At 42.8% G+C, this 27,375-nt stretch overlaps 1 protein-coding gene across 6 annotated transcripts in view; it reads right to left on the minus strand.

Annotated features, from left to right (window-relative positions):
* Positions 1–27,375, minus strand: part of CASC1 (cancer susceptibility 1) — a 245,373-nt gene that overhangs the window by 70,410 nt on the left and 147,588 nt on the right. For 5 of the 6 annotated variants that reach the window (XM_030213984.1, XM_030213982.1, XM_030213981.1 and 2 more), the window contains one exon: positions 22,639–22,924. The exons of the other annotated variant lie outside the window; for it this stretch is intronic. In XM_030213984.1, the coding sequence (XP_030069844.1) occupies positions 22,639–22,924 (286 nt within the window). The remainder of the gene's footprint in view (positions 1–22,638; positions 22,925–27,375) is intronic. 6 annotated transcript variants of the gene reach the window in all.

The raw sequence follows: 27,375 nt of genomic DNA on the forward strand, positions 1-27,375 counted from the left end.
ACACACACACGACATGGATACAACATCGCCACTCACTCAACGCTAAACAACCTCCAACCAGGATCCCAGTTAACACCCCTCCCCCACCCCAAACTCACACACACACACTGATGCAGGACATAGATACATGGGCACTCACACTCTATGTATTCCACACTCAATCACTGACACCCCACTCCCCAGCAATGGTAACCCTCCACCCCTCAGTTTCTCACACACACTCATTGCATCTCTCCTCAAAACTTAAAAAAAAAAACTACCAGCACTCTTACAAACAGCCCACACAACACAACAACGCTGACCAAACTCTAAACCGCCTGCCACCCACTCCCACTAAAGCAGCATCAACCCTGTCACACTCTGTATCACTCTCTCTGTCAAACACACACACTCATACATTCACTCACTCCCTATCACACAGTCACTCTCACACACACTCTATCAAACATACACACTCAGAGGAAAACCTTGCTAGCGCCCGTTTCATTACAGTCAGAAACGGGCCTTTTTTACTAGTATTACTAATAATAGTTCTGCAAGTTCATTTTTAAATTCTATGTGTATTCTGGGTTGAATATGATCCAGTCCAGGTGATTTGCTATTCTTCACTTTGTCATATTGATCCATTACATCTTCCAGGTTTACAGAGATTTCTCTGACTCGTCAGATTTGAATACCATTTCTGGCACCTCCTAAATCTTTCTCGGTGAAGACCGAAGCAAAGAATTCATTTAATCTCTCCGTTTTGGCTTTGTCTTTTCTGAATGCCTCTTTTACCCCTCAAACATGTGGAGGGGCATAATCAAACAGGGCGTCCTCGCAGGACGGCCCCGTAAAGGGGCAGGGCAACCCGTATTATCGAAACAAGAAGTGCATCCATATTTCGTTTCGATAATACAGTCAGTGACGCCCAAATCATAAAATTTAGGTCGTCCTTAGGTCATTTTTGAGATGGTCGTCCCGGTTTTTGGCGATAATGGAAACCGAGGACGCCCATCTCTAAAACAACCAAATCCAAGCCATTTGGTCATGGGAGGAGCCAGCATTCGTAGTGCACTGGTCCCCCTGACATGCCAGGACACCAACCAGGCATCCTAAGGGGCACTGCAGTGGACTTCAAAAAAAAGGTCCTAGGTGCATAGCTCCCTTACTTTGGGTGCTGAGCCCCCCAACCCCCCCCTAAAACCCACAACTGTAAACCACTATCATAGCCCTTAGGGATGTGGGTACAGTGGGTTTGTGGTGGGTTTTGGAGGGCTCACATTTACCACCACAAGTGTAACAGGTGTGGGGGGGGGGGGGTGGGCCTGGGTCCGCCTGTCTGAAGTACACTACATCCACTAAAACTGCTCCAGGTACCTGCATACTGCTGCGATGGACCTGAGTATGGCATTTGAGGCAAAAAAGTATTTTTAAAGATTTTTTGGGAGGGTGGGAGGGGGTTAGTGACCACTGGGGGAGTAAGGGGAGGTGATCCCCAATTCCCTCTGGTGGTCATCTGGTCAGTTCGGGCACCTTTTTGAGGCTTGGTCATGAAAAAAAATGGACCAAGTAAAGTCGCCCAAGTGTTCGTCAGGGACGCCCTTCTTTTTTCCATTATCGGCCGAGGACGCCCATCTCCTAAGCATGCCCAGTCCCGCCTTTGCTACACTGCTGACATGCTCCCGTGAACTTTGGTCGTTCCCGCGACGGAAAGCAGTTGAGGGCGCCCAAAATCGCTTTTGATTATGCCGATTTGGATGACCTTGCGAGAAGGACACCCATCTCCCAATTTGTGTCAGAAGATGGGGGCCCTTCTCTTTCGAAAATTCACCTGCTAGCAGTCTTATTCTTTTGGTGGCTTCTTGCTTCTAATATACCTAAAAAAGTTTTTACTATATGTTTTTGCCTCCAATGCAATCTTTTTTTTTCAAATTCTCTCTTTGCCTTTTTTAACAGCTTTTTGCATTTGACTTGCTATTCCTTATACTGTTTCTTATTATTTTCAGTCAGATCCTTCTTCCATTTTATGAAAGATTTTCTTTTAGCTCCAATAGCTTCCTTCACTTCACTTTTTAACCGTGCTGGCTGTCGTTTGGCCTTCCTTCCTCCTTTGTTAATACATGGAATAAAACTGGTCTGGGCTTCCAGGATGGTATTTTTGAACAGCATTCACGCCTGATGTAAATTTTTGACCTTCTCAGCTGCTCCTGTTTTTTTCAATGTTCTTCTCATTTTATCATAGTCTCTTTTTGAAAGTTAAATGCTAATGTATTGGATTTCCTGTGTATGCTTACTCCAGAGCTGATATCAAATCTGATCATATTATGATCACTGTTATCAAGCGGTCCCAGCACCATTACCTCCTGTACCAGATCACTCACTCCACTAAGGACTAGGTCTAGAATTTTTCCTCCTCTTGCTGGCTCCTGTACCAGCTGCTCCATAAAGCAGTCCTTGATTTCATCAAGGAATTTTACCTCCGTAGCATGTCCTGATGTTATATTTACCCAGTTCATATTGGTGTAATTGAAATCACCAATTATTATTGTGTTCCCCAGTTTGTAAGCCTCCCTAATTTCTGAAAACATTTCTACATCTGTCTGTTCATCCTGGCTAGGTACACGGTAGTACACTCCTATCACTATCCTTTTCCCCTTTACACATGGAATTTCAATTCATAGGGATTCCAAGATGTGTGTTGTGTTCTGCATAATTTTTATTTGATTCAAGGCCTTCCTTAACATACAGTGCTACCTGTAGTGCTAAATCCCTACATAAGGCACTACAGTTCAGCACTAGCCTGCAATATGAACCTGACTTTAAAGACCTGACCATTTTCAGACTCAATGCAGAGGCTTTGTACTGTGTAAAGCCCTCAAAGTGCATAAGGAGCGATCCAGTCTGATAAAAGCAAAATAACTTGGACAATAACAACTTTTTGTTGTTATATTATCAGCACATGACATCACTACAGGGACTTCAGGTCCTCATGTCCCAGACCACCTGGCACTAAGAAAGATATAAAGACTTCTTCTTTGAAGGTGGTATCAGCTTAGCTGGCACACAAGATGTTATCTCTTGAAACCTCAGTAACAGCCATCTCTGAGCCCTGCCACCTGATGAAGGATCGTTAATCTGTGGCATCACTGCCTGAGACTTCCCGGCTGAGGAGTACACCTGATGCCTGTGTTCCTGATCCTGACTCATCATCATGTACCCATGTTCCTGATCTACTATCACCTGTGCCTGTGTTGCTTCCAGATCCAGTGTTCATGAGTGATACCATCTGTCAGGTCTGAACTGTTATCTTCTTAGTACCTATGAGTGCCTGGGGTTGATAGGTATCCTAATTTTTGGATTAGGTGAGAGTGCGCTATCTTGGCTACACCCAGACCCTTTCCTGCCTAGCTTTGATAGAGGATAGGCTTTTCAAACTGCATTGTGGTTATAAAGTTGCATTTTACATTGATGAAACTGCTATAATTTATTGGAATATTTAGATCTATTTACAAAAGGAAAGTTATAGTCCAGGGGAATTTGAAAGTTTAATCTTGATCTGAAAATTCCTTGATCAGACTCTACCATTCTGATCATACCTAGAGAACTCTCATTGATACAGCACTTAGCTGACTCACTGGGACTTATAGGCCACAAACCTTTATGTAAGGAAAGTAAATAAATAAAAAAACACAAAAAACTTCAACACCATAACCACGCCATACTGTTCCCTTCCGGTCTCACAAAACCTGAAAATTCTTGGAGTTACCATTGATCGAAACCTCACTCTCGACACCCACGTGAAAAACACGACCAAAAAGATGTTCTTCACCATGTGGAAACTTAAAAGAGTAAAACCTTTCTTCCCGAGATACATCTTCCGTACCCTGGTACAGTCAATGCTAATAAGTCATCTGGATTACTGCAATGCACTGTACGCCGGGTGCAAAGAACAGACAATCAAAAAACTCCAAACTGCCCAGAATACAGCCGCCAGACTCATATTTGGAAAACCTAAATATGAAAGTGCAAAACCACTAAGAGAGAAACTTCACTGCCTTCCACTGAAGGAACGCACTGCGTTCAAGATCTGCACAATTGTACACAAAATCATTCATGCAGATGCCCCAATCTCCATGCTAAACCTCGTGGACATACCGCCCAGAAACGTCACAAGATCATCTCGCAAATTTCTTAACCTGCACTACCCCAGCTGCAAAGGACTGAAGTACAAACTGATGCATGCCACTACCTTCTCGTACATGAGCACGCAGTTATGGAATGCATTACCCACAGACTTGAAAGCAATCAACGAAACAACTATCTTTCGAAAATTGCTGAAAACATTCCTCTTCAACAAGGCCTACAATGAGCACCCACAACCTCATTAACTCACCTCACCAACCCTCTCAACTATGAAAGCTTACCTTATACAGCTATCCAATTCACTCCCTCCCTTCTTCCCTTCTTGATCGCTACACACTATTAACTGTATCTGATATCCTGATATGACAATGTCAACAAATCTATGTAAGCCACATTGAGCCTGCAAATAGGTGGGGAAATGTGGGATACAAATGCAATAAAATAAATAAATAAATGCAAGAGAAAAAGGAAACCGATATGGTTCTCCAAACAAGTGGCTGAGAAAATAAAGGCTAAAGAGTTGGCGTTCCAGAAATACAGAAAAACTCAAGAAGAGGAACACGGGGAAGAATACCGGATGAAACTGAAAGAAGCCAAGAGAGAGATACGTCTGGCGAAAGCGCAAGCGGAAGAACAAATAGCTAGAAATGTAAGGGAGGGGTGACAAAAATTTCTTCAGGTATATTAGTGAAAGGAGAATGACTAAAAAGGGAATTGTGAGACTACAAGATACTGCAAACCGCTATGTAGATAATGATGAAGAAAAAGCAAATTTGCTAAATAGATACTTTTGTTCTGTTTTCACAGAAAAAAATCCTGGAGAAGGACAGCGATGGACTGGCAAAAGTACAAATGAGAATGGAGTGGATATAGCACCATTCACGGAAGACAGTGTGTACGAACAACTTGAAAATCTAAAGGTGGACAAAGCCATGGGATCGGACGGGATCCACCCCAGGATATTGAGAGAGCTCAGAGAGGTTCTGGCGGGTCCTCTTAAAGATTTGTTTAATAAATCCTTGCAGACGGGATAGGTTCCGAGGGATTGGAGAACGGCGGATGTGGTCCCTCTTCACAAAAGTGGTGATAGGGAAGAAGTTGGAAACTACAGGCTGGTAAGCCTCACTTCGGTTATTGGAAAAGTAATGGAAGCGATGCTGAAGGAAAGGATAGTGAATTTCCTGGAAACCAATAAGTTGCAAGATCCGAGACAACATGGTTTTACCAAAGGGAAATTGTGCCAAACGAATCTCATTGAGTTCTTTGATTGGGTGACAGGAGAACTGAATCAGGGACGAGCTACAGACATAATCTACTTAGATTTCAGCAAAGCTTTTGACATGGTTCCCCACAGGAGGCTCTTAAATAAGCTGGATGGGCTGAAGATAGGACCCGAAGTGGTGAACTGGATTAGGAACTGGTTGACAGACAAACGCCAGAAGGTGGTGGTTAATGGAATTCGCTCGGATGAGGGAAAGGTGAGTAGTGGAGTGCCTCAAGGATCGGTGCTGGGGCCGATTCTGTTCAATATATTTGTGAGTGACATTGCCGAAGGATTAGAAGGTAAAGTTTTCCTATTTACGGATGATACTAAGATCTGTAACAGAGTGGACACCCGAGAGGGAGTGGAAAACATGAAAAAGGATCTGAGGAAGCTAGAGGAATGGTCTAAGGTTTGGCAATTAAACTTCAATGCGAAGAAATGCAAAGTGATGCACTTATGGAGTAGAAATCCATGGGAGATGTATGTGTTAGGCGGTGAGAGTCTGATAGGTACGGATGGGGAGAGGGATCTTGGGGTGATAGTATCTAAGGATCTGAAGGCGATGAAACAGTGTGACCAGGCAGTGGCCATAGCTAGAAGGTTCCTAGGTTGTATAGAGAGAGGTGTGACCAGCAGAAGAAAGGAGGTGTTGATGCCCCTGTATAAGTCGTTGGTGAGGCCCCACCTGGAGTATTGTGTTCAGTTTTGGAGGCTGTATCTTGCCAAGGATGTAAAAAGAATTGAAGCGGTGCAAAGAAAACCTACGAGAATGGTATGGGATTTGTGTTACTAGACGTATGAGGAGAGACTTGCTGACCTGAACATGTATACCCTGGAAGAAAGGCGAAACAGGGGTTATATGATACAGACGTTCAAATATTTGAAAGGTATTAATCCGCAAACGAACCTTTTCCATAGATGGGAAGGCGGTAGAACTAGAGGACATGAAATGAGATTGAAGGGGGGCAGACTCAAAAAAAATGTCAGGAAGTAATTTTTCAAGGAGAGAGTGGTGGATGCTTGGAATGCCCTCCCGCGGGAGGTGGTGGAGATGAAAACGGTAACAGAATTCAAACATGCGTGGGATAAACATAAAGGAATCCTGTTCAGAAGGAATGGATCCTCAGGAGCTTAGCCGAGATTGGGTGGCAGAGCCGGTGGGAGGAGGCAGGGCTAGTGGTTGGGAGGCGGGGCTAGTGCTGGGCAGACTGCTTTGGTCTGTGCCCTGAAAAAAACAGATACAAATCAAGGTAAGGTATACACAAAAAGTAGCACATATGAGTTAACTTGTTGGGCAGACTGGATGGACCATGTAGGTCTTTTTCTGCTGTCATCTACTATGTTACCATGTTACTATCATTTTTGGTTAGCATTATTTATTGTCCTCTGATTACATCTATTATTAGTTGCTGCCAAGAGTCTGGTGCAGTAAACAACTTACCTTTTTGTAATAACATCTAAGCCTTGTGGCTTACTCTCAGTATAAAGTATAAGTATATGTGTGCATAATAATTTTGGACTGTGAATTAGGATCACAAGAGAGAGATTGTTGAAAGATTGGTTTGTCTATTTTTCCTGAGTGCTATAAGATAAACTATTCCTCTCACTCATTGCCAACCCCCTTATGGATCTGGTAAAAACATTCTTAGCCCCGACATTCTGGAGGTTCTACTAAGATACACATGCCAAAATTACATTTTGAATGTTCCATGAAACATAGAGGCATATTTTCAAAGCACTTAGACTATGCGTAGTTATATGCATAATCATAGAGAATGCAAATAATAGATTAACAAGCATTATTGAGTGTTAATTGGAATTTATGTGCATTCATTGCAATATATTTATTTATTTTATTTATTTATTATTACATTTGTACCCCACGCTTTCCCACTCAAAGCAGGTTCAATGTGGCTTACATAGTAATAGGGATTACAGGATATTGAGAAAGAAAATAAAAGTTAAGTGTAGCAGAATAACAAAAGTGATAGGTAGATAGAGAAGGATAGGGATAAAGGGAGTGGAAGAGGTGTGAGCAAGGGAAGAAGAGGCGGGAGGGGAATGGGTTACAGGATAAGCATAGGGAATTGCATTGGCAAACTTTTGCAGGGGCTTCCAGATGCATAGAAACCAAGCTTTATTCCCCTTTTTTCAATTACATTTGCCTCATATCTGGACAGTAGGCAAAGGTTGTTCCACAGATATAAATATTTAACAGGGTCAACTTATATATGCGCATAAATATCTGTGAGCAGCATTTTATAGAATACTAGTATAAAAGGCCCGTTTTGGTAGGCAATGAAACGGGCGCTAGCAAGGTAATCTCCCCATGCACGTCCTTCCTGTCTCCCCTGCCCCCCCTGCAGCCAACCATCTGGTCTCAGGACCCCCTCCCACCAACCCTCCTCTGCCACTGCAGCCATGCATGTGCAGCAGCCCTCCTCTCTCCCCTGCTCCCCCTGCAGCCACCCATGTCCAGCGACTCTCCTCTCCCCCTGCCCCCTCTGTAGCCACCCATGTCCAGCAACCCTCCTCTCCCCCTGCAGCTACCCATGTTCAGCGACCCTCCTCTCCCCTGCCCCCTGCAGCCACCCATGTCCAACGACCCTCCTCTCCTTTCCCCTTGCCCCCCCTGTAGCCACCCATGTCCAGCGACTCGCCTCTCCCCCTGGCCCCCTTGCAGCCACCCATGTCCAGCAACCCTCCTCTCCCCTGCCCCCCTGCAGCATCCCTTCTGTCTCCCCTGCCCTCCCCTGCAGCCACCCATCTGGTCTCAGGACCCTCTCCCCACCTCCCTCTTCCCTGCCACCCCCCTGCAGCCATCCATGTCCAGCGACCCTCCTCTCCCCCTGCAGCCACCCATGTCCAGCAACCCTCCCCTCCCCCCTCGGTGCATCACCCAAACCCCCTCCCCCCCCCCCCCAGCGCATCATCCAAGCCCCTACCCTCCCTCGGGCACATCACCCCCTCGCCACCCGCAGCCGCCAATACTAACGCTGTCCGGCCGCTGTTGCTCAACAGGAGACGCAGCAGCGGCCGGTACAAAAAGAAAAAAGCCAAAAAAAGATTTTAAACCTGAAACACGGCTCCCTAGACAGCCATCTGGCATTGGCTGTCATCTCTGCAGCCGCTCCTCCTCTCCCCTCTGACGTCGCTGCGCTCCTCCGGGGTCTTCCTGTAGGGGCAGTGACGTGGAGGGGAGAGGAGGAGCAGCTGCAGTGATGACAGCCAATGCCAGATGGCTGTCTACGGAGCCGCGTTTCAGGTTAAAAATCTTTTTTTGGCCTTTTCCTTTTTGTACCGGCCGCTGCTGCTCCACAGGAGAAGCAGTAGCCGCCGGACAGCGTTAGTATTGGCGGCTGCGGGTGGCGAGGGAGTTGATGTGCCCGAGACGGGGGGTAGGGGCTTTGGTGAAGCGTCGAGGGGGGTAGGGGCTTGGGGGAGGAGTTCCTTTGCGTTGGAATCAGCTGTCGGTGACATCACTGACGTCAGTGCATTCTAAACTGCCTAGCAGACCACTCCGAGGGAGCCACGGTCCCAGGCACATTAGAACGTTGGAGGTGAGAATTATTACATAGGATGACCAGGTTCTAATGCACATATTTCAAAAGTGGTGTTCTGTGTGTTCCAGAATAGGTGTGGTGTCGGCGTTCCCTTGATTTCTGTGCATAGTTATAGAATTTATTGTTCTCCATGATAATGTATGTGCATAAATTTACAACTAGGTTTTTTTAGCGTAAATATCCGCATTGGGTTTTTGCAGTGCCTATCTAGAATGTAAATATGATTTACTTGTAACATTTTACATTTACATGTAAAATGTTACAAGTAAATCATATTTACTTCACCAATTTCCACTTCTCTAATACTAACCTGCTAAGCACACATACCTTTTAAAGTCTCCTAACACATACACATTTGTGTTATTTGCTGGCAAATACACAGGGGACAGCTGCCAGGTAACTAATAAGCTCACAAGCTGTCTCTGCACTGTGGAGTCATAGCTAAAACACTGATTTCACTGAGTAGGGTTCAGGTCCTCTGATTTTCCAACCTGCCATTACTAATACACCTACTGACCCTCACCAAATATATAACAAGGGATCATAAATTAGAAATACAAATATTTACAGCAAGTAAACAAAAATGCATATCCTTTTCTACAGAGCACAATACAAAGACATTAGCTATGCTTATTTCCCACAGCTATCCTCTTCCATTTAAAATTCGTAATAATACTTTTTTCTACCTTTATTGTCTGGGCATTTTATTATTCTGTTATGCTTGATCCTGTTTTTGTTTTTTCTTTCTTGTCTGTCATCTGTGGTTGCTGTCCATTTGACTTTTCTCCTCTCTCCTGTCAATTCCCTGACTATGCCTGCCTCTGATATTGATGTTTCCTTTTTAGCTCTTTCCTCTCTCTTAATTTATTTTCTTCCTGTCAGTTCAAATTTCACTCTCTCACCTTCTCCTAGTCTTTACTTTTCTGCTACCTATAAAATCTCCATCTGCTCTCACCTGTCCCATTCCTCATCTCACTCCTTCCTCAGCTCTCCATTCCCATTACCATATTTCTACCCTCTGTAAATACTATCCTCGCATTTCCTTGCCAGCCCCATCCTCCCCTTCCTGGCTTCTCCTACATTGTTCCTCCCTCCACCCTTCTGCCCTCTCCCCCATTGGTTCAGCATTTGTATCTCTCATCCCTCACTCCCACTGTCTAGCATCTCTCCCACTGTCTAGCATCTCTCCCTTCTACTATTGACCCAACTTCTGTCTTAATGGCCTCTCCAGCTCCTGTGTATCCCTCCTTCTTGCCCCCTCTTGCCCCCTCCCGGGCAGCAATTCTCCCTCCCTCTCTGCCCCCCCCCCTGCAGCATATCTTCTTTATTCCTTCTCTCACCTCACTCACCCTGCAACTCTCCTTGCTTCAGCGCATCCCCGGCAGTCATTCTTATATACTGTGTGCTGCTAACTCCAAAACTTCCCCTTTATTACATCCCACTGAGGCAGAGAAAGAGGAAGGTGCAAGAGAGTAGAGGCTTCCAGATTAGTGGCAGACAGCGTATAGAAATTGCTACTGCTGCTGGGGACCTGCTGAAGGAAGAAGAGTTGTGGGGTTGGTGAGGTGAGTGAAGGAAGGAATGAAGAAAATTTGTTGCATGGGCCCCATTAGAGGACAGCAGCTGTCCAGCCTGTTCTGATGGCGCTGTCTAGATGCACCCACTGCTGGCTGTGCCTGAGCCCGAACTGGGTGGATGCATACACACTATGAAAATAACCTGAGCCTATCATATTACAGTATAATGCATATAATCACCAACTGTTTTAAACATGCTATGTACCAATATATTTGATTTCTATTCCTCACATAATTTAAAAGCATGAGATATCCCTGACTCAGGTATTATTTGACTAAACCATTTGAAAGGGTGCAATTGCCATAGTATTCTTTGAGATATGCTGCCTTGATAGTTCAAAGGAAAAAAAAAGCTGTATTTATGTGGTTCTTAATATCTCTGAAGTTAAGTGACAGCCCATGCCAGTCATATGGAAGATTAGAGGTGTTTATTGCCTCTCACCTCTGTGAGACTGTGTTGTAGTTCTGTAACTGCAATTAAGTTAACTAGTCAAATATATTGAGGAATTGATGCAGTAACTTTTTGTATTCTATCAAAAGAATTGAAAAAAACAATAAGCTTAGGAAAAACATCATCCTGTGTATAAGCACGTATCTCAGTATTGCCGGTATTAATTTTAACCTGATATTTATTAAGTGATAACATTCCTTAAATTAAAATGTACTTCTCTAACATTACAAATACTTCCTAAGCAAAGATTTACAACTGATCTTGTTGTCCATAAGTCATTCCAAGCATAAGGTCAAATTCCTTAAGACTAAAAGTAAAATGTAATAAATAATTCTCTGCTGTCTTTTCTTACAGGGATCACAGAAAAGAATATCATTTGTACCCAGCAAAGAGAAATTGTAATTAAATTGGTAGCATTTACCTTTGTATGTGTCTTGTTTCAAGCAGGTTTGGGAGAAGAAATGGCTGAACTGAACTTGGAAGATTAGAAAGGGGGGGAGGGAAGAGAGAAAAGAATTTCCCTCCATGATGCTATGCATTGTCCATCTCTAAAGATTTGCATGTTTGCTTATTTAGAGGAACTAATATTGTTGTTTTTCTTTTTACATTAGTACCAACATCTAATTGTACATAAGCAAAGAAAACCTTATTTTTCCCCATTTTTAAAATCCAGTTAAATCTGGGGAATATATATTTCTCTACAGATAACTCCAAAGTACAAAAAAAAAAGAGAGACAGACAGAAAAAGTGACTACGTTTTTTCCTGGTTCACCCATGTCCTACAGACCTCTTATCTCATTTGTAAGCAATCAACATTCCACAGGGGATGTCGTGTCTTGAAGTTAACTGAGATCAGATGTTTGCATGCAAAGTTTTCTTCCCTAATGCTAGAAATGAATTTGTGATTTTGTGGTCCACGTTATTTTTTGCACTGTGCACACAATTTTCAAACTTTATTTGCCTCAATTTTGGATTTGGTTTTACCAGTCATGACAATGTTTAAGTTTAGAACTATGGTGCACAATTTACAATTTGAATTTAAACCTATTAAAATATTTGAAATTTAAAATAAATGCAAACTTAAATTCTAAATTACAATTTCAAATTATATGCATGCATGTTCTATTTGGGGTAAAACAGATGTTGTTTGAAATATAAATAATTCTGTATGTAGAGATCTTCTAAAAAGAAAGGAGACTACAACTGATTTCTTTCTATCTAAAGTGTATATACCAATTGGTTATAACAGGTAGTGAGATACTTAGATATGCTCACACTTGTTTATTAGGAGATTACACAGATTCACTCATGACATACATATACACACACACCTACCTAGGATAGTTACAGTTAGTTTCTGAATGAGAGTTTTAATTAGTATTAAGGTAAGTACACATATATGTAGCCAGCATTAAATATAAGATTTAGTTTACTCACCTGTCACACCTTCACATTATTTGGTTTAACATTCTCAGTTAAATACTGTTTCCTCTTTTTTGTTTGTTAAATGCACTGACAAACTACAGAAGCAAGAAATGAAGCAACTTCACTTTTGCAGCTGTCAGCTTTTTCTCCGCTGCCAAGGTAAGGAAGTAAAGTAATGTGTGTGTGTGTGTGGGGGGGGGGGGGGGTATAGGCATAGCACTGACAGGCCATCTAACACTGGAAACTTTTGATGTAGAATGTTTGCACAGGCCTGGCAGGGTCAAATGGCTTTTGTGTTTTTATATAGTATTTTCACCAAAGTCACTATATCTTGTCTGGCTTCGTTGTGCGACAGGGCTGAGTGGCTTGTGGTTCTTTAGCCTGTTCTTTCCATGGGTCACTCTGCCTTCCCTCTATACCTCTGTATATCACCTATTTGTCACGTCATGTTTGTACAAACAATATTCCCTTGCAGAGGGGCCACTTACCATACATTAATATTTGCTATTAAAGCAGGGTAAATGTAAAAACTTACAGCACTTTAGTAAGAAGACCCTTTAGAATGAATGATAGAGGGAAAAGGGGGGACATGAGAGCAATATTTATATATTTTGTGGGTTTCAACAACGTAAAAGAAGGAATTTTCTATTCAATAAGTGAAAGAACAATGTATCAAGATATGAAGTTACAGGTAAGAATGCTCAAAGGAAACCAAAGATGAGAGAATACTTTCAGAGGTGATAGCCTGGAATAGCTACCAACAGAGAGAGTAGCAACCAAAACCATGACAAAAGTAAATACAGATGGGGGGACAAAGAAATAACACTAATAACGGAAAGTGAGTAAAAATCTGAGTGTGGGTTTAGTTTTAGAATCCCATGTGCTCAATCACCTGGATCATTAAAGGAGCATAAATGAAACTGAGAAACCTTGTGATTTGATTTGAGTGGCAAGAAGATCCAAGTACGGGGTGCCCCATGCTTGGAAGATTTTGCGGGCTATGCCCATATTTAGAGACCACTCGTGAGGTTACACTGAAACCTTCTGCTCAGTGTGCTGCTGCGGCTCGGAAAGCGAATAGAATGTTGGGTATTATTAGGAAAGGTATGGAAAACAAGTGTGAGGATGTTATAATGCCGTTGTATTGCTCCATGGTGCGACCGCACCTTGAGTATTGTGTTCAATTCTGGTCGCTGCATCTCAAGAAAGATATCGTGCAATTGGAAAAGGTGCAGCGAAGGGCGACTAAAATGATAGTGGGGATGGGACGACTTCCCTATGAAGAAAGACTAAGGAGGCTAGGGCTTTTCAGCTTGGAGAAGAGACGGCTGAGGGGAGACATGATAGAGGTATATAAAATAATGAGTGGAGTGGAACAGGTGGATGTGAAGCGTCTGTTCATGCTTTCCAAAAATACTAGGACTAGGGGGCATGCGATGAAACTACAGTGTAGTAAATTTAAAACAAATAGGAGAAAAATTTTCTTCACCCAACGCGTAATTAAACTCTGGAATTCGTTGCCGGGAATAACATGTATGGAATGTTTGTACGTTTGGGAAGCTTGCCAGGTGCCCTTGGCCTGGATTGGCCGCTGTCGTGGACAGGATGCTAGGCTCGATGGACCCTTGATCTTTTCCCAGTGTGGCATTACTTATGTACTTATGTTCAGCATGTTGGCCAGGGTATTGTTTGTGCCCACCAGATAAGTGGCTCGAAGGAACATGCCATGTTGGCGAGCCCAATGCCATATCTGGATGGCCTCCTGACACAAAGGGCGTGATCCGGTCCCCCCCCCCACTTGTTGGTGAAATACATTGCAACCTGATTGTTTGGATGAGAACAATTTGGTGAGATAGCTCATCTCTGAAAGCCTTTAGAGCATTCCAGATCGTCAGAAGCTCCAGGAGACTGATCTGAAGATTCATTTCCTGGGCGGACCAAGCACCTTGAGTGTGAAGCCAATCCACATGAGTTCCCCATCCCAGGAGAGATACATCCATTGGCAGCATTTTATGTGGATGAGGAATTTGGAATGGAAGTCCCAGAGTCAAATTGGATCAATTGTCCACCACTGAAGAGAGCGTACAAGCTCTGGGGACACTTGTGTGACATCTTTTAGACTCCCCGTAGCTTGACACCACTGACAAGCCACGGTCCACTGAGCTGATCTCATGTAAAGATGTGTAATGGGTGTAACATACATTGTGGAAGCCATGTGGCCCAACAACCTCAACATCTGCTGAGAGGTACGAACCTTAGACACAAGTGAGACAAAATTGTCCGCTCACGTTATGGTCAGGCCCAAGACACTGCAGACACGAAGAATGGGTGTCCTTTCTCAGTATAGTCCGATTGCACCGGGTACAGCACTTGAAGTGCTTGTCGGCTAAATTAAACGACTCAATGGTGCCTAAATAAAGGGCAAGGCATGGAAAAAAAAGGGAAAGACCTGACTGAAATCAGGGCCTAAAAACATCTCAGTGACAATGGAAAAATAAGAAAACTTAAACCCATGCAAAATAAAACTAAGGAAAATAAAAGACAGGTTTGAAAAAGGCCCAAATAAAGGAGCAGCAAGAGAAAAAAATAGAAAAATAGTCGAAAAACATTAAAACAGCTCTCAAAAAACAGATGAGTGAGGAGAGGACAATAAAAGCATCTTCTCCTCACGCGGAAGTACATAGAACCACTTTGGAAAAATAGTCATCCTAATTAGATTAATTCTTCCACTAAGCGATAAATGTAATGGTTTCCACATCTCCAAGTGGCATCTAGTAAACTGAGCTCCAGAATATTGTGCTGATATAAATTTAGGGGGTCAGCTGAAAGTTGAATACCAAAGTAGAGGTCTGCACGGGAACGGGGTTTGCGGGAATCCCGCGGAATCCGCGGGAATCCCGCGGGTTTCCCCCCCTGGTCAGCGGGAGTGCCGCGGGAACGGAACCATTGTCAGCGGGAGTGCCGCGGGGACGGAACAAAACTTGCAGGATTCCCGCGGGGATCGAGGCCGACCAAAAATTGCAGACGGCAAAAAAAAAAAAAACGACAAAAAATCGAGGCCAGCCAAAAAAAAAAAAGCGGGATTCCCGTGGGGACACATCGCACACATACCTTTCGCATCAATCATCAACAATCCTGCAGGTTTCCTTTTCCGATGCTCCGTAATTTCTAACCCGGCAACAACTTTTCTTCCTGCTCTGCTGCGTCATGCCCAAGGAGGTTGGATCATCTGCCATACCAACCAATACTGTGCTTAGGGAGGCTTCCAATAAAAAGAGACTACTCGGAATTCTGGGATTTGTGGTTTCTGGGTCAGTGTACATTGTGCACAGTGCAAGGCAATGGACTGCAATCCCAGTGTCCTCCAAGAAGGGCTCGTTGTAACTCTTCCATTCATGCTCAGTAGGAGCATGTGAAAATAAAGAGCTCCTTCCTTGTTTCCTGTTAATGTGTTTGTGGAAATGGTAGGTGCTATTAATATTACTGTTTGGAGATGTGGGGTTTTTTTTTTTTTTTTACAACTGTTGAGATTTATTTTGCGAGTATTAGTATTTTCACTTCCACCTTATTTCAAAGCATCTGCTTAGGAAATACAGTGCCTAGAAAAAAAAAAAGTTATTTTTAGCAGTGGATGAACCCTGTAACCCTGTAACTTGTACTTAATCCTGACCCGCTTTTTATGTTTATCAGCTTCTGCAAATCATCACACAGACACTGTTCAGATTTTGTGACCTGAATAGGCAGCTTTGTTTTGGCTCCTTAGTTTACATGTCCTTGTGGAGTGGCACATACGTAAATTAGGTCGGGTACCTAATGTGATTTTAATGTAGGTGTATAAAAGGGTAATGACTACATTTCACTTTTTTTGTTGTTATTAATAACCCCCCACCCCATTTACAAAGCAGCACTAGCTGCTGCTAGTGCTGTAATGCCAGCCCAGCCCATTTTGAATGGGCTGTCGGCATTGCCACACAGCTTTGTAAGCGGGGGGGGGGGGGGGGGGGGGGAAGGAAATGCTGTCTGTGATTTTATGTGATGTTTTGCTGGATGGTCTCCCTAATACCGCCAGTTTTGCAGTTTGCTTGCTGTGCTTCTCAAGTATAGTACGAATAATTATACCTTTGTGCTACCCTGATGTCCTATGTGTACTATATTGTATATGATGGAAACGTTGGGACTGTGATCAAGTTTAAGCAAAGAGACAATTTACACAGCAGTTATAAAACTTTGAGAAAGAAACAGAATTTAAAAAAATAGTTTCTTAGCTAGTCATAATTCAGAATCTGCTGTATAGACTAATTAACATTCAGAAATACATACTTCCTTTTTTTATGGGGACGGGCGGGAATGGAGAAGATCACTCACGGGGACGGGCGGGGACGGAGGAGATTACTCACGGGGACGGGTGGGGATGGGTTAGATTCTGGCGGGGATGAGCGGGGACGGGTTTGATTCCAGCGGGGACGGGCGGGGATGGGTTGCATTTCTGTCCCCGTGCAACTCTCTATACCAAAGTATCTAAAGTGGCCTGTCACCCAATGAAGAGAAAATGAAGAGGAAACATAATCCCCCTCAAGCTGCCACCAGCAGTAGTGGGCAGGGCCTCTCATTTGTGTTTATTTAAATCCTGAAATGTCACCAAATCCTTTCATACTTTCCAGAAGGATCGGGAGGGAGCGCATAGCACAGGTAAGAACTCAACCATAAGACAAATACATAGGCTAGTTTATAACAAAACATATTTTCAAAAACACCTCAATCAGACACCAGTGCCAAGCTTGCTCCATTTGAGCTCAAGACCTTCTACAGATATTCTGAAGAGTTGTGAATGATTAGTAGCACTATATAAATGAAAATAATTATTTTGCAAAAAACCAGAGAACCTAAAATACTGTATCTGAAAACCAAAGAAACAAATTATTTTGCTCTCAACATCCAGGCTTTGAGAGCCACAGACTGGAAACTGGGATGAAACAATGTTCTTTGGTTCTGTAATATCAGCGATAGAAAATTCTCCAGACTGACAAAATGTACTACTTTAAGGGGGAGAGGTGATTTGATACTAAACCCCTCTCCCATGGATTACAAATGACAAGCTCAAACATAATATATAATATAAGCTGGGCCACCCCTCTTCAGTGCTTTCCAGTATATACAAGCAACACTATCTTATACGGTCTGTACCAGAGCTGGTGGTGGGAGGCGTGGTTGGGAGGTGGGGATACATATACGGTCTGTACCCTGAAGAGGACAGGTACAAATCAAGGTAGGGTATACACAAAAAGTAATACATATGAGTTTATCTTGTTGGGCAAACTGGATGGACCGTGCAGGTCTTTTTCTGCCGTCATCTACTATGTATGTTACTATGAGGCATATTTTCAAAGCACTTTGGGAGGCTAAGTTCCATAGGTTTCTATGGAACTTTGGAAGGCTAAGTGCTTTGAAAATGAGCCTCTATGTATCTTAAGCTTGTATATTACAGACAACAAGTAATCAGTGTATGCTCCTCAGGTTAGAAATAATTGGGTAGATATTCAAAGTGATTAAGGAGCCAGGAGCCTCTCCTGGAGTACTTGAGTAGTTTAAAATGAACCCTAGTAGCTCGAGCATCTGAACGGTCATCCGTATGGACCCCTGAGAAACCATCCTCTGAGGTGCTCTTCACCAGCCAATCGTTGAGATACGGGAACACATGTACTCCTAGTCTGCGTAGCAATGCAGCGACTATTTATTTATTTATTATATTTGTATCCCGCACTTTCCCACTAAAAGCAGGCTCAATGCGGCTTACATAGTAATAGGTAACACAGAATTTTGTTATGTAAAGTAGGAAATTAAGTATAACATAATAAAAGGATGGATGGGTAGTAATAGGATGGGTAGGTAGGTAGAGACAGGTGATAGAGAGAGGAGGGTAAGGTGGGAGATAGAGTCTGGGTCAATGTCGTTTTTCTTCAGTATATGTAAAGTAGATGGGTTCATGAGATTAATCTGGGTCTTTTGGGTAGGCTACTGCTAGACACTTGGTGAAGACCCTGGGAGCTGAAGCGAGACCAAAAGGCAACACGCGATACTAAAGTGATGTGTTCTCAGCCGAAATCGAAGATACTTCCAGTGGGTTGGAAGTATCAGGATGTGAGTATATGCATCCTATAAGTCCAGAAATCATAGCAAATCATTTTTCTGAATCATTGGAAGAAGGGTGCACAGGGAAACCATCTTGAACTTTTCTCGGACTAGAAATTTGTTCAGGGTCCTTAGGTCTAGGATGGGACACACCCTCCCTGTTTTCTTCTGCACAAGGAAGTACCTGGAATAAAATCCCTGCCCTGCTCTTCTTCCCCGGTGGAACAGGTTTGACCGCATGGGCCTTTAGAAGAGCGGAGGGTTCCTCTGCAAGTACCTGCCTGTGCTGAGAGCTGAATGAGTGAACTCTCGGTGGGCAATCTGGAGGTTTGAGATACCAATCGAGGGTGTATCCGAGACAGACTATTTGAAGAACCCACCGGTCAGAAATTATAAAAGGCCACCTTCGGTGAAATATTTTAGCCTCCCCCTGACTGGCAAGTTGTCCGGGACGGACACTTTTTTACTGCGGCTATGCTCCCTTGTGCAGGGCTATCTAGGAATAGTCAGTGGCACTTAATCAGACAGTGTCACTGAATATCCCCTCTAATGGCCCATGCAGAAACCATCTAGTTTGAGGGCAGTCTGGGGGAGGAGGTAGGGCAGAGTGGAAGCTCTGCCAGTTAATGGCAATTTTCAGTACTTACGAGGAAGGTGAGACTACACAGCAGCTATTTAAAGGAGACAGCCACAATGGGCAGGAATGAGTGAGCATCACTCCTGCCCATCAAACTTAACTGGGCCAGGACAAGTCAAAGTCGGCCGAGGAGGGTCTAAAGGGTATGCCCGTTCAGCTTTTCTTACCCAGGGAAGCGGAATGGAAGGATGGCGGTAGGGGTATTGAAAGGGGCGGTGTTTCTCTGCTTCTGAGGGGTGGGAGGGAGGGAAGATTGGGGAGCAGAGGGCACTATTCAGCCAAGGCCCACATAAGCATCTTATGTGAGTCGCAGCTATATATCAGCTGGGCTTGCAAAATCTCCAGCAGCTAGCACCTGAAGAATTAGCCCTGAATATTCAATGCCAGTGCCCAGATATGGCCCGGCCTTGAATATCTGGGGTTAATTCTGCCAGCAGAAATCAGCATTACAAAAAAAAAAAAAAAAGCTGATTGCCCCCGGCTGAATATAGACTGGTACATGTTTTCTAAAGCCAAAGTTAATGAGCATGCATCCATAGCATTCTTACATACATTTTTATTGTAAATAATATGGGAGATTTACTCAAGTATTTGAGAACATATGCTCATAAATGACAATAATCCAGCTATGTGCTATTCTGTAAGCATGCTCTGCAGTTGGGCATTCACATGGGTGGAGTGTAGGTAGAGTGCATATTTTTGCATCTAGGATTAGATTATATATATCAAACCTAAAAAAAATTGCAGCTGAAAAAAAATATGCCTAGGCGTATTCTATCAAGTAAGCCTAAATTTTGGTGCACTTTATAGAATATGCCTAAATTTCAGTGCAGTTTATAGAATATGCCGTGTGCTCATCCACATGACTAAATTGAATTGCTGGCAGTTATGCCAAGCAAAACACTCATGGCCATGGGCCGCATCTGAAACTAAACATGACCAAGACTGAGCTTCTTATCTTTCTCCCTAAACCAACCTCTCCTCCTCCCCCATTCTCTATTTCTGTGGATAACACTCTCATCCTTCCTGTCTCATCAGCTCGTAACCTTGGGGTCATCTCCGACTCCTCCCTCTCCTTCTCTGCACATATTCAACAAACTGCTAAAACCTATCATTTCTTTCTCTATAATATCAGCAAAATTCGCCCTTTCCTTTCTGAGCACACTACCAGAACCCTCATCCAAGCTCTTATCACCTCTCGCTTAGACTATTGCAACTTGCTTCTCACAGGTCTCCCACTTAGCCATCTCTCTCCTCTTCAATCTGTTCAAAATTCTGCTGCATGACTAATATTCCGCCAGGGTCGTTATGCTCATATTAGCCCTCTCCTCAAGTCACTTCACTGGCTTCCTATCCGTTTCCGTATACAGTTCAAACTCCTCTTATTGACTTATAAGTGCATTCACTCTGCAGCTCCTCAGTACCTCTACACTCTCATCTCTCCCTACATTCCTCCCCGGGAACTCTGTCACTGGGTAAATCTCTCTTATCTGCACCCTTCTCCTCCACCACTAACTCCAGACTCCGTTCCTTTTATCTTGCTGCACCATAAGCCTGGAATAGACTTCCTGAGCCAGTACTCAAGCTCCCTCTCTGGCCGTCTTCAAATCTAAGCTAAAAGCCCACCTTTTTGATGCTGCTTTTAACTCCTAACCCTTGTTCACTTGTTCAAAACCTTTATTTTATCATCCTCACTTTAATATTCCCTTCTCTTGTTTGTCCTGTTTGTCTGTCCTAATTAGATTGTAAGCTCTGTCGAGCAGGGACTGTCTCTTCATGTTCTAGTGTACAGCGCTGCGTACGTCTAGTAGCGCTATAGAAATAAGTAGTAGTAGTAGTAGTTGTAGTAGTAGAATTTACATGCATCACATTACAGAATACGCTTACATGCATCATGCTACAGAAAACGTTACAGAATACGTAAATTCTAATTAATGCCAATTAGTGTCAAGTGTCAATTGCTGACACTGGCTGGTTAACTTAAGTTGCACGCGCAAATTTAGAATATGATCAGATTTGTATGCGATACTTGAGTCATGTTGAATAGAATCCGGGGGATAACTCATAGAATACTTATGTGCATATGTTCTGAATGTAGGCGTGAGCATTTGCACTAGCTCTATGGCTGCCTATTTCTGCTACATTTGATTTTTAAATATTATGTTTAGTCTGTAAGGCTCTTTTTATGAATTTGCCTATCTTTCTGATGTGCTGGTAAAACAAGAAAATATTACTTATTATAACTTCCCTCACTTCATCTTGTTAAACTGTACTCCACAAGGAAAAGGAGCTTTTTGCTTTATGAGACCATCCTTGTGGAACATATTGCCTCTAACATCAGTAACATGACTAGCTACATCGGATCTTCGAGACCTGTTTTTGTTAGGTTTTGGAATTGTTGCTAATAACAAATACTGTATCCCTGATCTTCCTGTTTGAAGAAGTAGTGTATTTTGAAATGTTTTATTGTGTATTGTGAATTTTTTTTTGTATACCGTTTTAACACATTTGTACTAAGCGGTATATCAAATTAATAAACCCAATTCACCTAAACACATATGTGCATACATACCCGGTTATGCTAGTGTTCTAGAAAAGAAAACAGGCACCTTTCTTCTGTAGAATAGACTCTAAATGGCCACTTTGTAGGAACCCAAAACTAAGTACCCTTTTATACAATTGCCCTCACAGAGTATAATTATTCACATGGGGCTGACTGCTGCAGGCTTTTTTATACCTGAATATTTAGGGGCCGATATTCAGACCACGGGAGTTAGCTGGGCCTACACACGTGGTTGGCGCTGAGCCTGGATATTCAATGCCAGGCTGTTTCCGGTGACTGGCATTGGTTTATTTTTGGCTGGTCTGAAGATAATCAGCTAAGAAGAAATTCAGACTTGGCCGGTTATCTTCAAACCGCCCAAAGATATTACATGTATTCATGCGGCCAAATATATCCGCTACAGTGCGGCTAATAATCAGTGGATAGCCGGTTATATCATAAAGCAGCAGTCAGCACTTATCCGGGTACCAGCAATATTCAGACTGGTACCCGAATAACTCGACTTGATAGTTACCTTAGCGGACTGAATAGTACCACTAACCGGCAACTTTCGGCTCTGCTTTTGCTCCGCACCCAGACCACCTTGGCACTAGCTGGAGCAGTCCATGGTAATTTTCAGTGGCATTATCTGGCCAGACATTTAGCAGGGCTCAGGTGGGTGGAAGCAGAGGTGAACACAAGCCACACAATGAAAAGTAAAATAGGGCTTAGTCCACTGCTTGTTTCACACAGCTTTATTTGTCCCTAATAGAGGCCAAATATTAACTTTGACAGTAGACAGCACTTAATGATTGTTTGTAATCTAGTCACTTCTAGCTTGTCAAACCAGCCAGGTGTTAATCGACTGCTTTGTTTGGGAAACTTGTAAAGAAACAGTAACAACAATTAACATCTATTTTTCTACCTTTCTGCTCTCTGATTGAACTTCTTCATCATGTGTTGGAATGTTCTCCACTCCAGTATTATTTTCCATCTCTGGTGGTTTCATTTCTTCTCCACTACTCTCTTCCAGTATATTTATTGAATGCCTAGTTTCTTCTATTTCTTTTTTCACCTGCAGACTAAAAGTGGAGCTTTGTGGGGAAAGATGGTCATAACTAGTATGCAAGATGCGAATGGCAATGTTACTCAATGCCAGTGGCTTTGGAAGTTCAAATCCAATTTCTTCTAGAAATTCATAACCTTTAAACCTGTTCAATATGATTTAGAGAAAGAAAAGAATTTCATTTATAGTTAGTACAAAGTATTTTTACATCACATATTAAAACTTGTGTATAAATAAATCCTCATATTGGAGTCACAACACATGAATTTCAGAAGTTGATTCTATGAGAGTACACCTACATCTAGGCACCCTCTCGCTCATATTCTATAAAAGAAAGTAGGTGACTACTTTCCTTTATATAATATTAATGTAATACAGCATGCACTTAGGCACGAGTACTTATGGCTGGCATAAATGTGTAGGCCTGTGTTCTAGAGATATGCACATAACTTGTAACATTCTATAAGTTACACATGGGCAGACTGTGAGTGGGACACACACACTGCAACCTACAGGCTGTTGGAGATATGCGTGTAATGACAAAATAGTACTTAGGTGCACTTTTGGCAAGTATGCATGTATGTACACACATATGCATATACTCCGGCTGATATTCAGTGCTATTTAACTGACCAGGAATGGCTCCTGGCCGGTTAAGAGCTAATATTCAGTGAGAGATAGCTAGTTATCTCTGTTGAATATTAGTGCTTAGAGCATAGCAACTATCCAGTTCTATTATGCAATACAACTGGCTAGCTGTGAACATTCAGCACTTTGCCGGTTAAGTTTAGCAGCCAAATTGGACCATCTAAATAACAGTCCTATCTTTGACCACTATAAACTTAACCAGCCAGCGTGGTATATTAACTTGGCCGGTTAAGATTAAGCTGGCCAAAAAAACCTGGATATTCAGCGCTGGTCACCGTAAATGGCCCGGCACTGAATATATCGGCTAAGCACCGATCACGGCACTTAGACGGCCTGCCTCCTGCAAGCTAAATATCATCTAGACTGTACTGTACATAAGTATTGCCATACTGGGAAGGACCAAAGGTCCATCGAGCCCAGCATCCTGTTTCCAACAGTGGCCAATCCAGGTCACAAATACCCGGCAAGATCCCAAAATGTACAAAACATTTTATACTGCTTATCCCAGAAATAGTGGATTTTGCCCAAGTACATTTAATAACGGTCTATGGACTTTTCCTTTAGGAAGCTGTCCAAACCTTTTTAAAACTCTGCTAAGCTAACCGCCTTTACCACATTCTCTGGCAACCTAGATCCCTTTCTTGGTCCGTGACACCTAACGTGGAACATTGCATGACGTAGCTATAATTCAGGTTCCTCTTTCCCACATGCACTATTTTATTCTGTATCTCCAGAAGGGTCATATAAGATAATATCAGAAGCTTGTCCAAACGGTGGAGAAAAAAGACTTCAGACACCATGAGATTTTTTTTTTAATTTATTTATTTGTTACATTTGTATCCCACATTTTCTCACCTTTTTGCAGGCTCAATGTGGCTTACATATAACCGTTAACGGCGTTAGCCGATTCCGGTCTGAACAAATACATGGTATGAATGAATACAAAGTGACATTATGGTAGAATGAGGTACATGTATGGTAGGTACAGTTGGGGAGAACTTAGAGGGGGAAAGGGGGAAGAAGAGTCAGGTAATGTCCGTTGCGGTCTTTGGTTACATTGTGTCGCAAGTGACCAGGTATATTTATGTTGGGTCGGTGGGGTATGCTCTTCTGAACAGGTCTGTCTTTAGTGTTTTCTGAAAATTTAGGTGGTCAAGTGTAGTTTTTACAGCTTTTGGCAATGCATTCCATAGTTGTGTGCTAAGGTAGGAAAAGCTGGATGCATAGGTGGATTTCTATTTGAGTCCTGTGCTGCTTGGGTAGTGAAGGTTTAGGTATGATCGTGTAGATTTTGTGGTATTTCTGGTTGGCAGGTCGATGAGGTCTGTCATGTATCCCGGTGCCTCACCATAAATATTTTTATGAACAGTCATGCAAATTTTGAAACTGATACGTTCTTTGATTGGTAGCCAATGCAATTTTTCTCTGAGTGGTTTGGCGCTGTCAAAACGTGTTTTTCCAAATATAAGCCTGGCTGCTGTATTTTGGGCGGTTTGAAGTTTCTTTATGATTTGATCCTTGCATCCTGCATAGATTCCATTATAGTAATCTGCGTGGCTTAGTACCATTGACTGTACCAGGTTACGAAATATTTCCCTCGGGAAGAATGGTTTTACGCATTTGAGTTTCCACATTGAGAAAAACATTTTCTTTATGGTGGATTTCGCTTGGGTCTCTAGTGATAGGTTACGGTCGATTGTTACTCTGAGAATTTTCAGGCTGTCTGAGATAGGGAGGGTGTATCCTGGGGTGTTAATGTTTGTGGGTTTGTATGTATTGTATTGGGATGAGATGAGATGATGAGACAGTGTGTTTTTTCTGTATTGAGTTTTAGTTAGAATGCATTTGCCCATGAGTTCATGATGTTTAAGCTTAGCTTGATTTCATTGGTGATTTCCACCAGATCATGTTTCTATGGGATGTAACGTCATCAGTGTAGATAAATGGGTTAAGGCCTTGGGTAGATAAGGTCTTGGCTAGTGGAGTCATCATGAGGTTGAAAAAGATCGGTGATAGTAGTGATCCTTGTGGTACTCTGCAGCCTGGTTTCCACGGTGACGATATGTTTGTTTTTGATTTCACTTGATATGTTCTTGTGGTTAGAAAACCCTTAATCCAATTGAGGGTGCCACCACTGATTCCGAAGTATTCTAGGAGTCTTAGCAATATGTTATGGTTAACCATGTCGAACACACTTGACATGTCAAATTGGAGGAGGAGAATGCTCTTGCCTATTGTTATTTCCTGCTTGAATTTGGTTAGGAGAGTGAGTAGTACTGTTTCGGTGCTTTGTAGGGGTCGAAATCCTGATTGTGACTCATGTAGTACAGTGAATTTGTTTATGTAGTCACTGAGTTGTTTGGTCATCAGTCCTTCCATTAGTTTGAGTACTAATGGGATAGATGCTACTGGGCGGTAGTTGGTAATGTCATTTTGAGTTTTTTTTCTTGGTGTCTTTTGGTATTGGGGTGAGCAGGATGTTGCCTTTTTCTTTAGGGTACATACCCTGTTGAAGCATGAAGTTTAAGTGGAATTGTGAGATCTGTTATGAAGCGGTGGGGGGAAGATTGTATTAGGTAGCTGGGGCAGGTGTCCAGTTGACAGTGGCTGTTGGAGTATTGTTTAATTGCCTGGGTAACTGTGTCGGCACTGAGGAGAGCAAGATTTGACCATAGTCGGTCCGCAGGGTATTCACCAGGGGTTGGGTCTAGACCATTAATGAAGTTTTCTATGTCCATGTTGTTCTGAGGTAGGGTTTTGCGTAGGTTTACGATTTTTTCATTCAAATATTTAGCAAGGTTGTCTGCAGATGGGATGTCAGTGTTGGCTGTGGTGACCGGCGTTTGCATGTGTGGCCATGTAAGGTCACATAGATGAAGGAAGTCCTTGCAATCTCGTGCGTTGGTAGAGTTTGGGTCTACAAGGTGAAGATTAATGTCTCCTAATACTAGTGTATTGGAGTTAGATACACCTATATTTGAAACAAAGTCCATGAAGTCCCCCTGGCTTTCGTTCCAGTTACATGGTGGTCTGTAGAACAGGACGCAATTTAGGTGGTCAAGCAGGGTTTTATGGTGGATTCTGATTGAGGCTACTTCGAGGTGGATTGTTATAGATTCCGCAGTGGTTTCAATTGTGAGGTGAGATCGGTATATGAGTGCTATGCCCCCTCCTCGTTTCTCTTTTCTGGTCCAGTGGGTGATTTTGTAACCTGGAAAACATAGGTTTAAGATGATAGGGTCCTTCTGATCATGGATCCAGGTTTCAGTGATAGAGTAGATCAAGTTTCGCTGACATGATCCAGTCTGTTGTTATTGTTGTTTTGTTTACTACGGATCTGGCGTTGACATAGCCTATTTGAATTTTTTGGTGTGGGTCTTCTATGTTCGGTGTGATGTGGGCTTTTGTTAGGTGTCGTTTCTTGGTTTGGATGGATTTTTTATGACCTTTCTTTTCATTTTGTTGAGGTTGTATGCTTGTTGGTTCTTTTCCTTTGATTTAGGTTATGTCGGCTTGGTGTGATGTGGTGTGTCTGGTCAGTGTTCGGTTATTGATTAGTATGGGTATATTGTTGATTTCAGCGAGTGGGGTGGTCATTGTTAGGTGGATCAGGGATAAGGAGTAGATTGTAAGGAGCAGTTTGGTGGTGTTCATTATGGTATCATTTCAATAGTTTTTAGAAGAAGATTGTAGCTGTATTCAATGTTAGAGATTATTCTCCTGGACCCTCGTTGATATCGTGTATCTGGATTTTCAGAAGGCGTTTGACAAAGTACCTCATGAAAGACTCCAGAGGAAATTGGAGAGTCATGGGATAGGAGGTAGTGTTCTATTGTGGATTAAAAACTGGCTAAAAGATAGAAAACAGAGAGCAGGGTTAAATGGTCAGTATTCTCAATGGAGAAGGGTAGTCAGTGGGGTTCCCCAGGGGTCTGTGCTGGGACCGCT

This window comes from Microcaecilia unicolor, chromosome 9 (assembly GCF_901765095.1).
Source record: "Microcaecilia unicolor chromosome 9, aMicUni1.1, whole genome shotgun sequence".
Classification (NCBI taxonomy): Eukaryota; Metazoa; Chordata; class Amphibia; order Gymnophiona; family Siphonopidae; genus Microcaecilia; species Microcaecilia unicolor.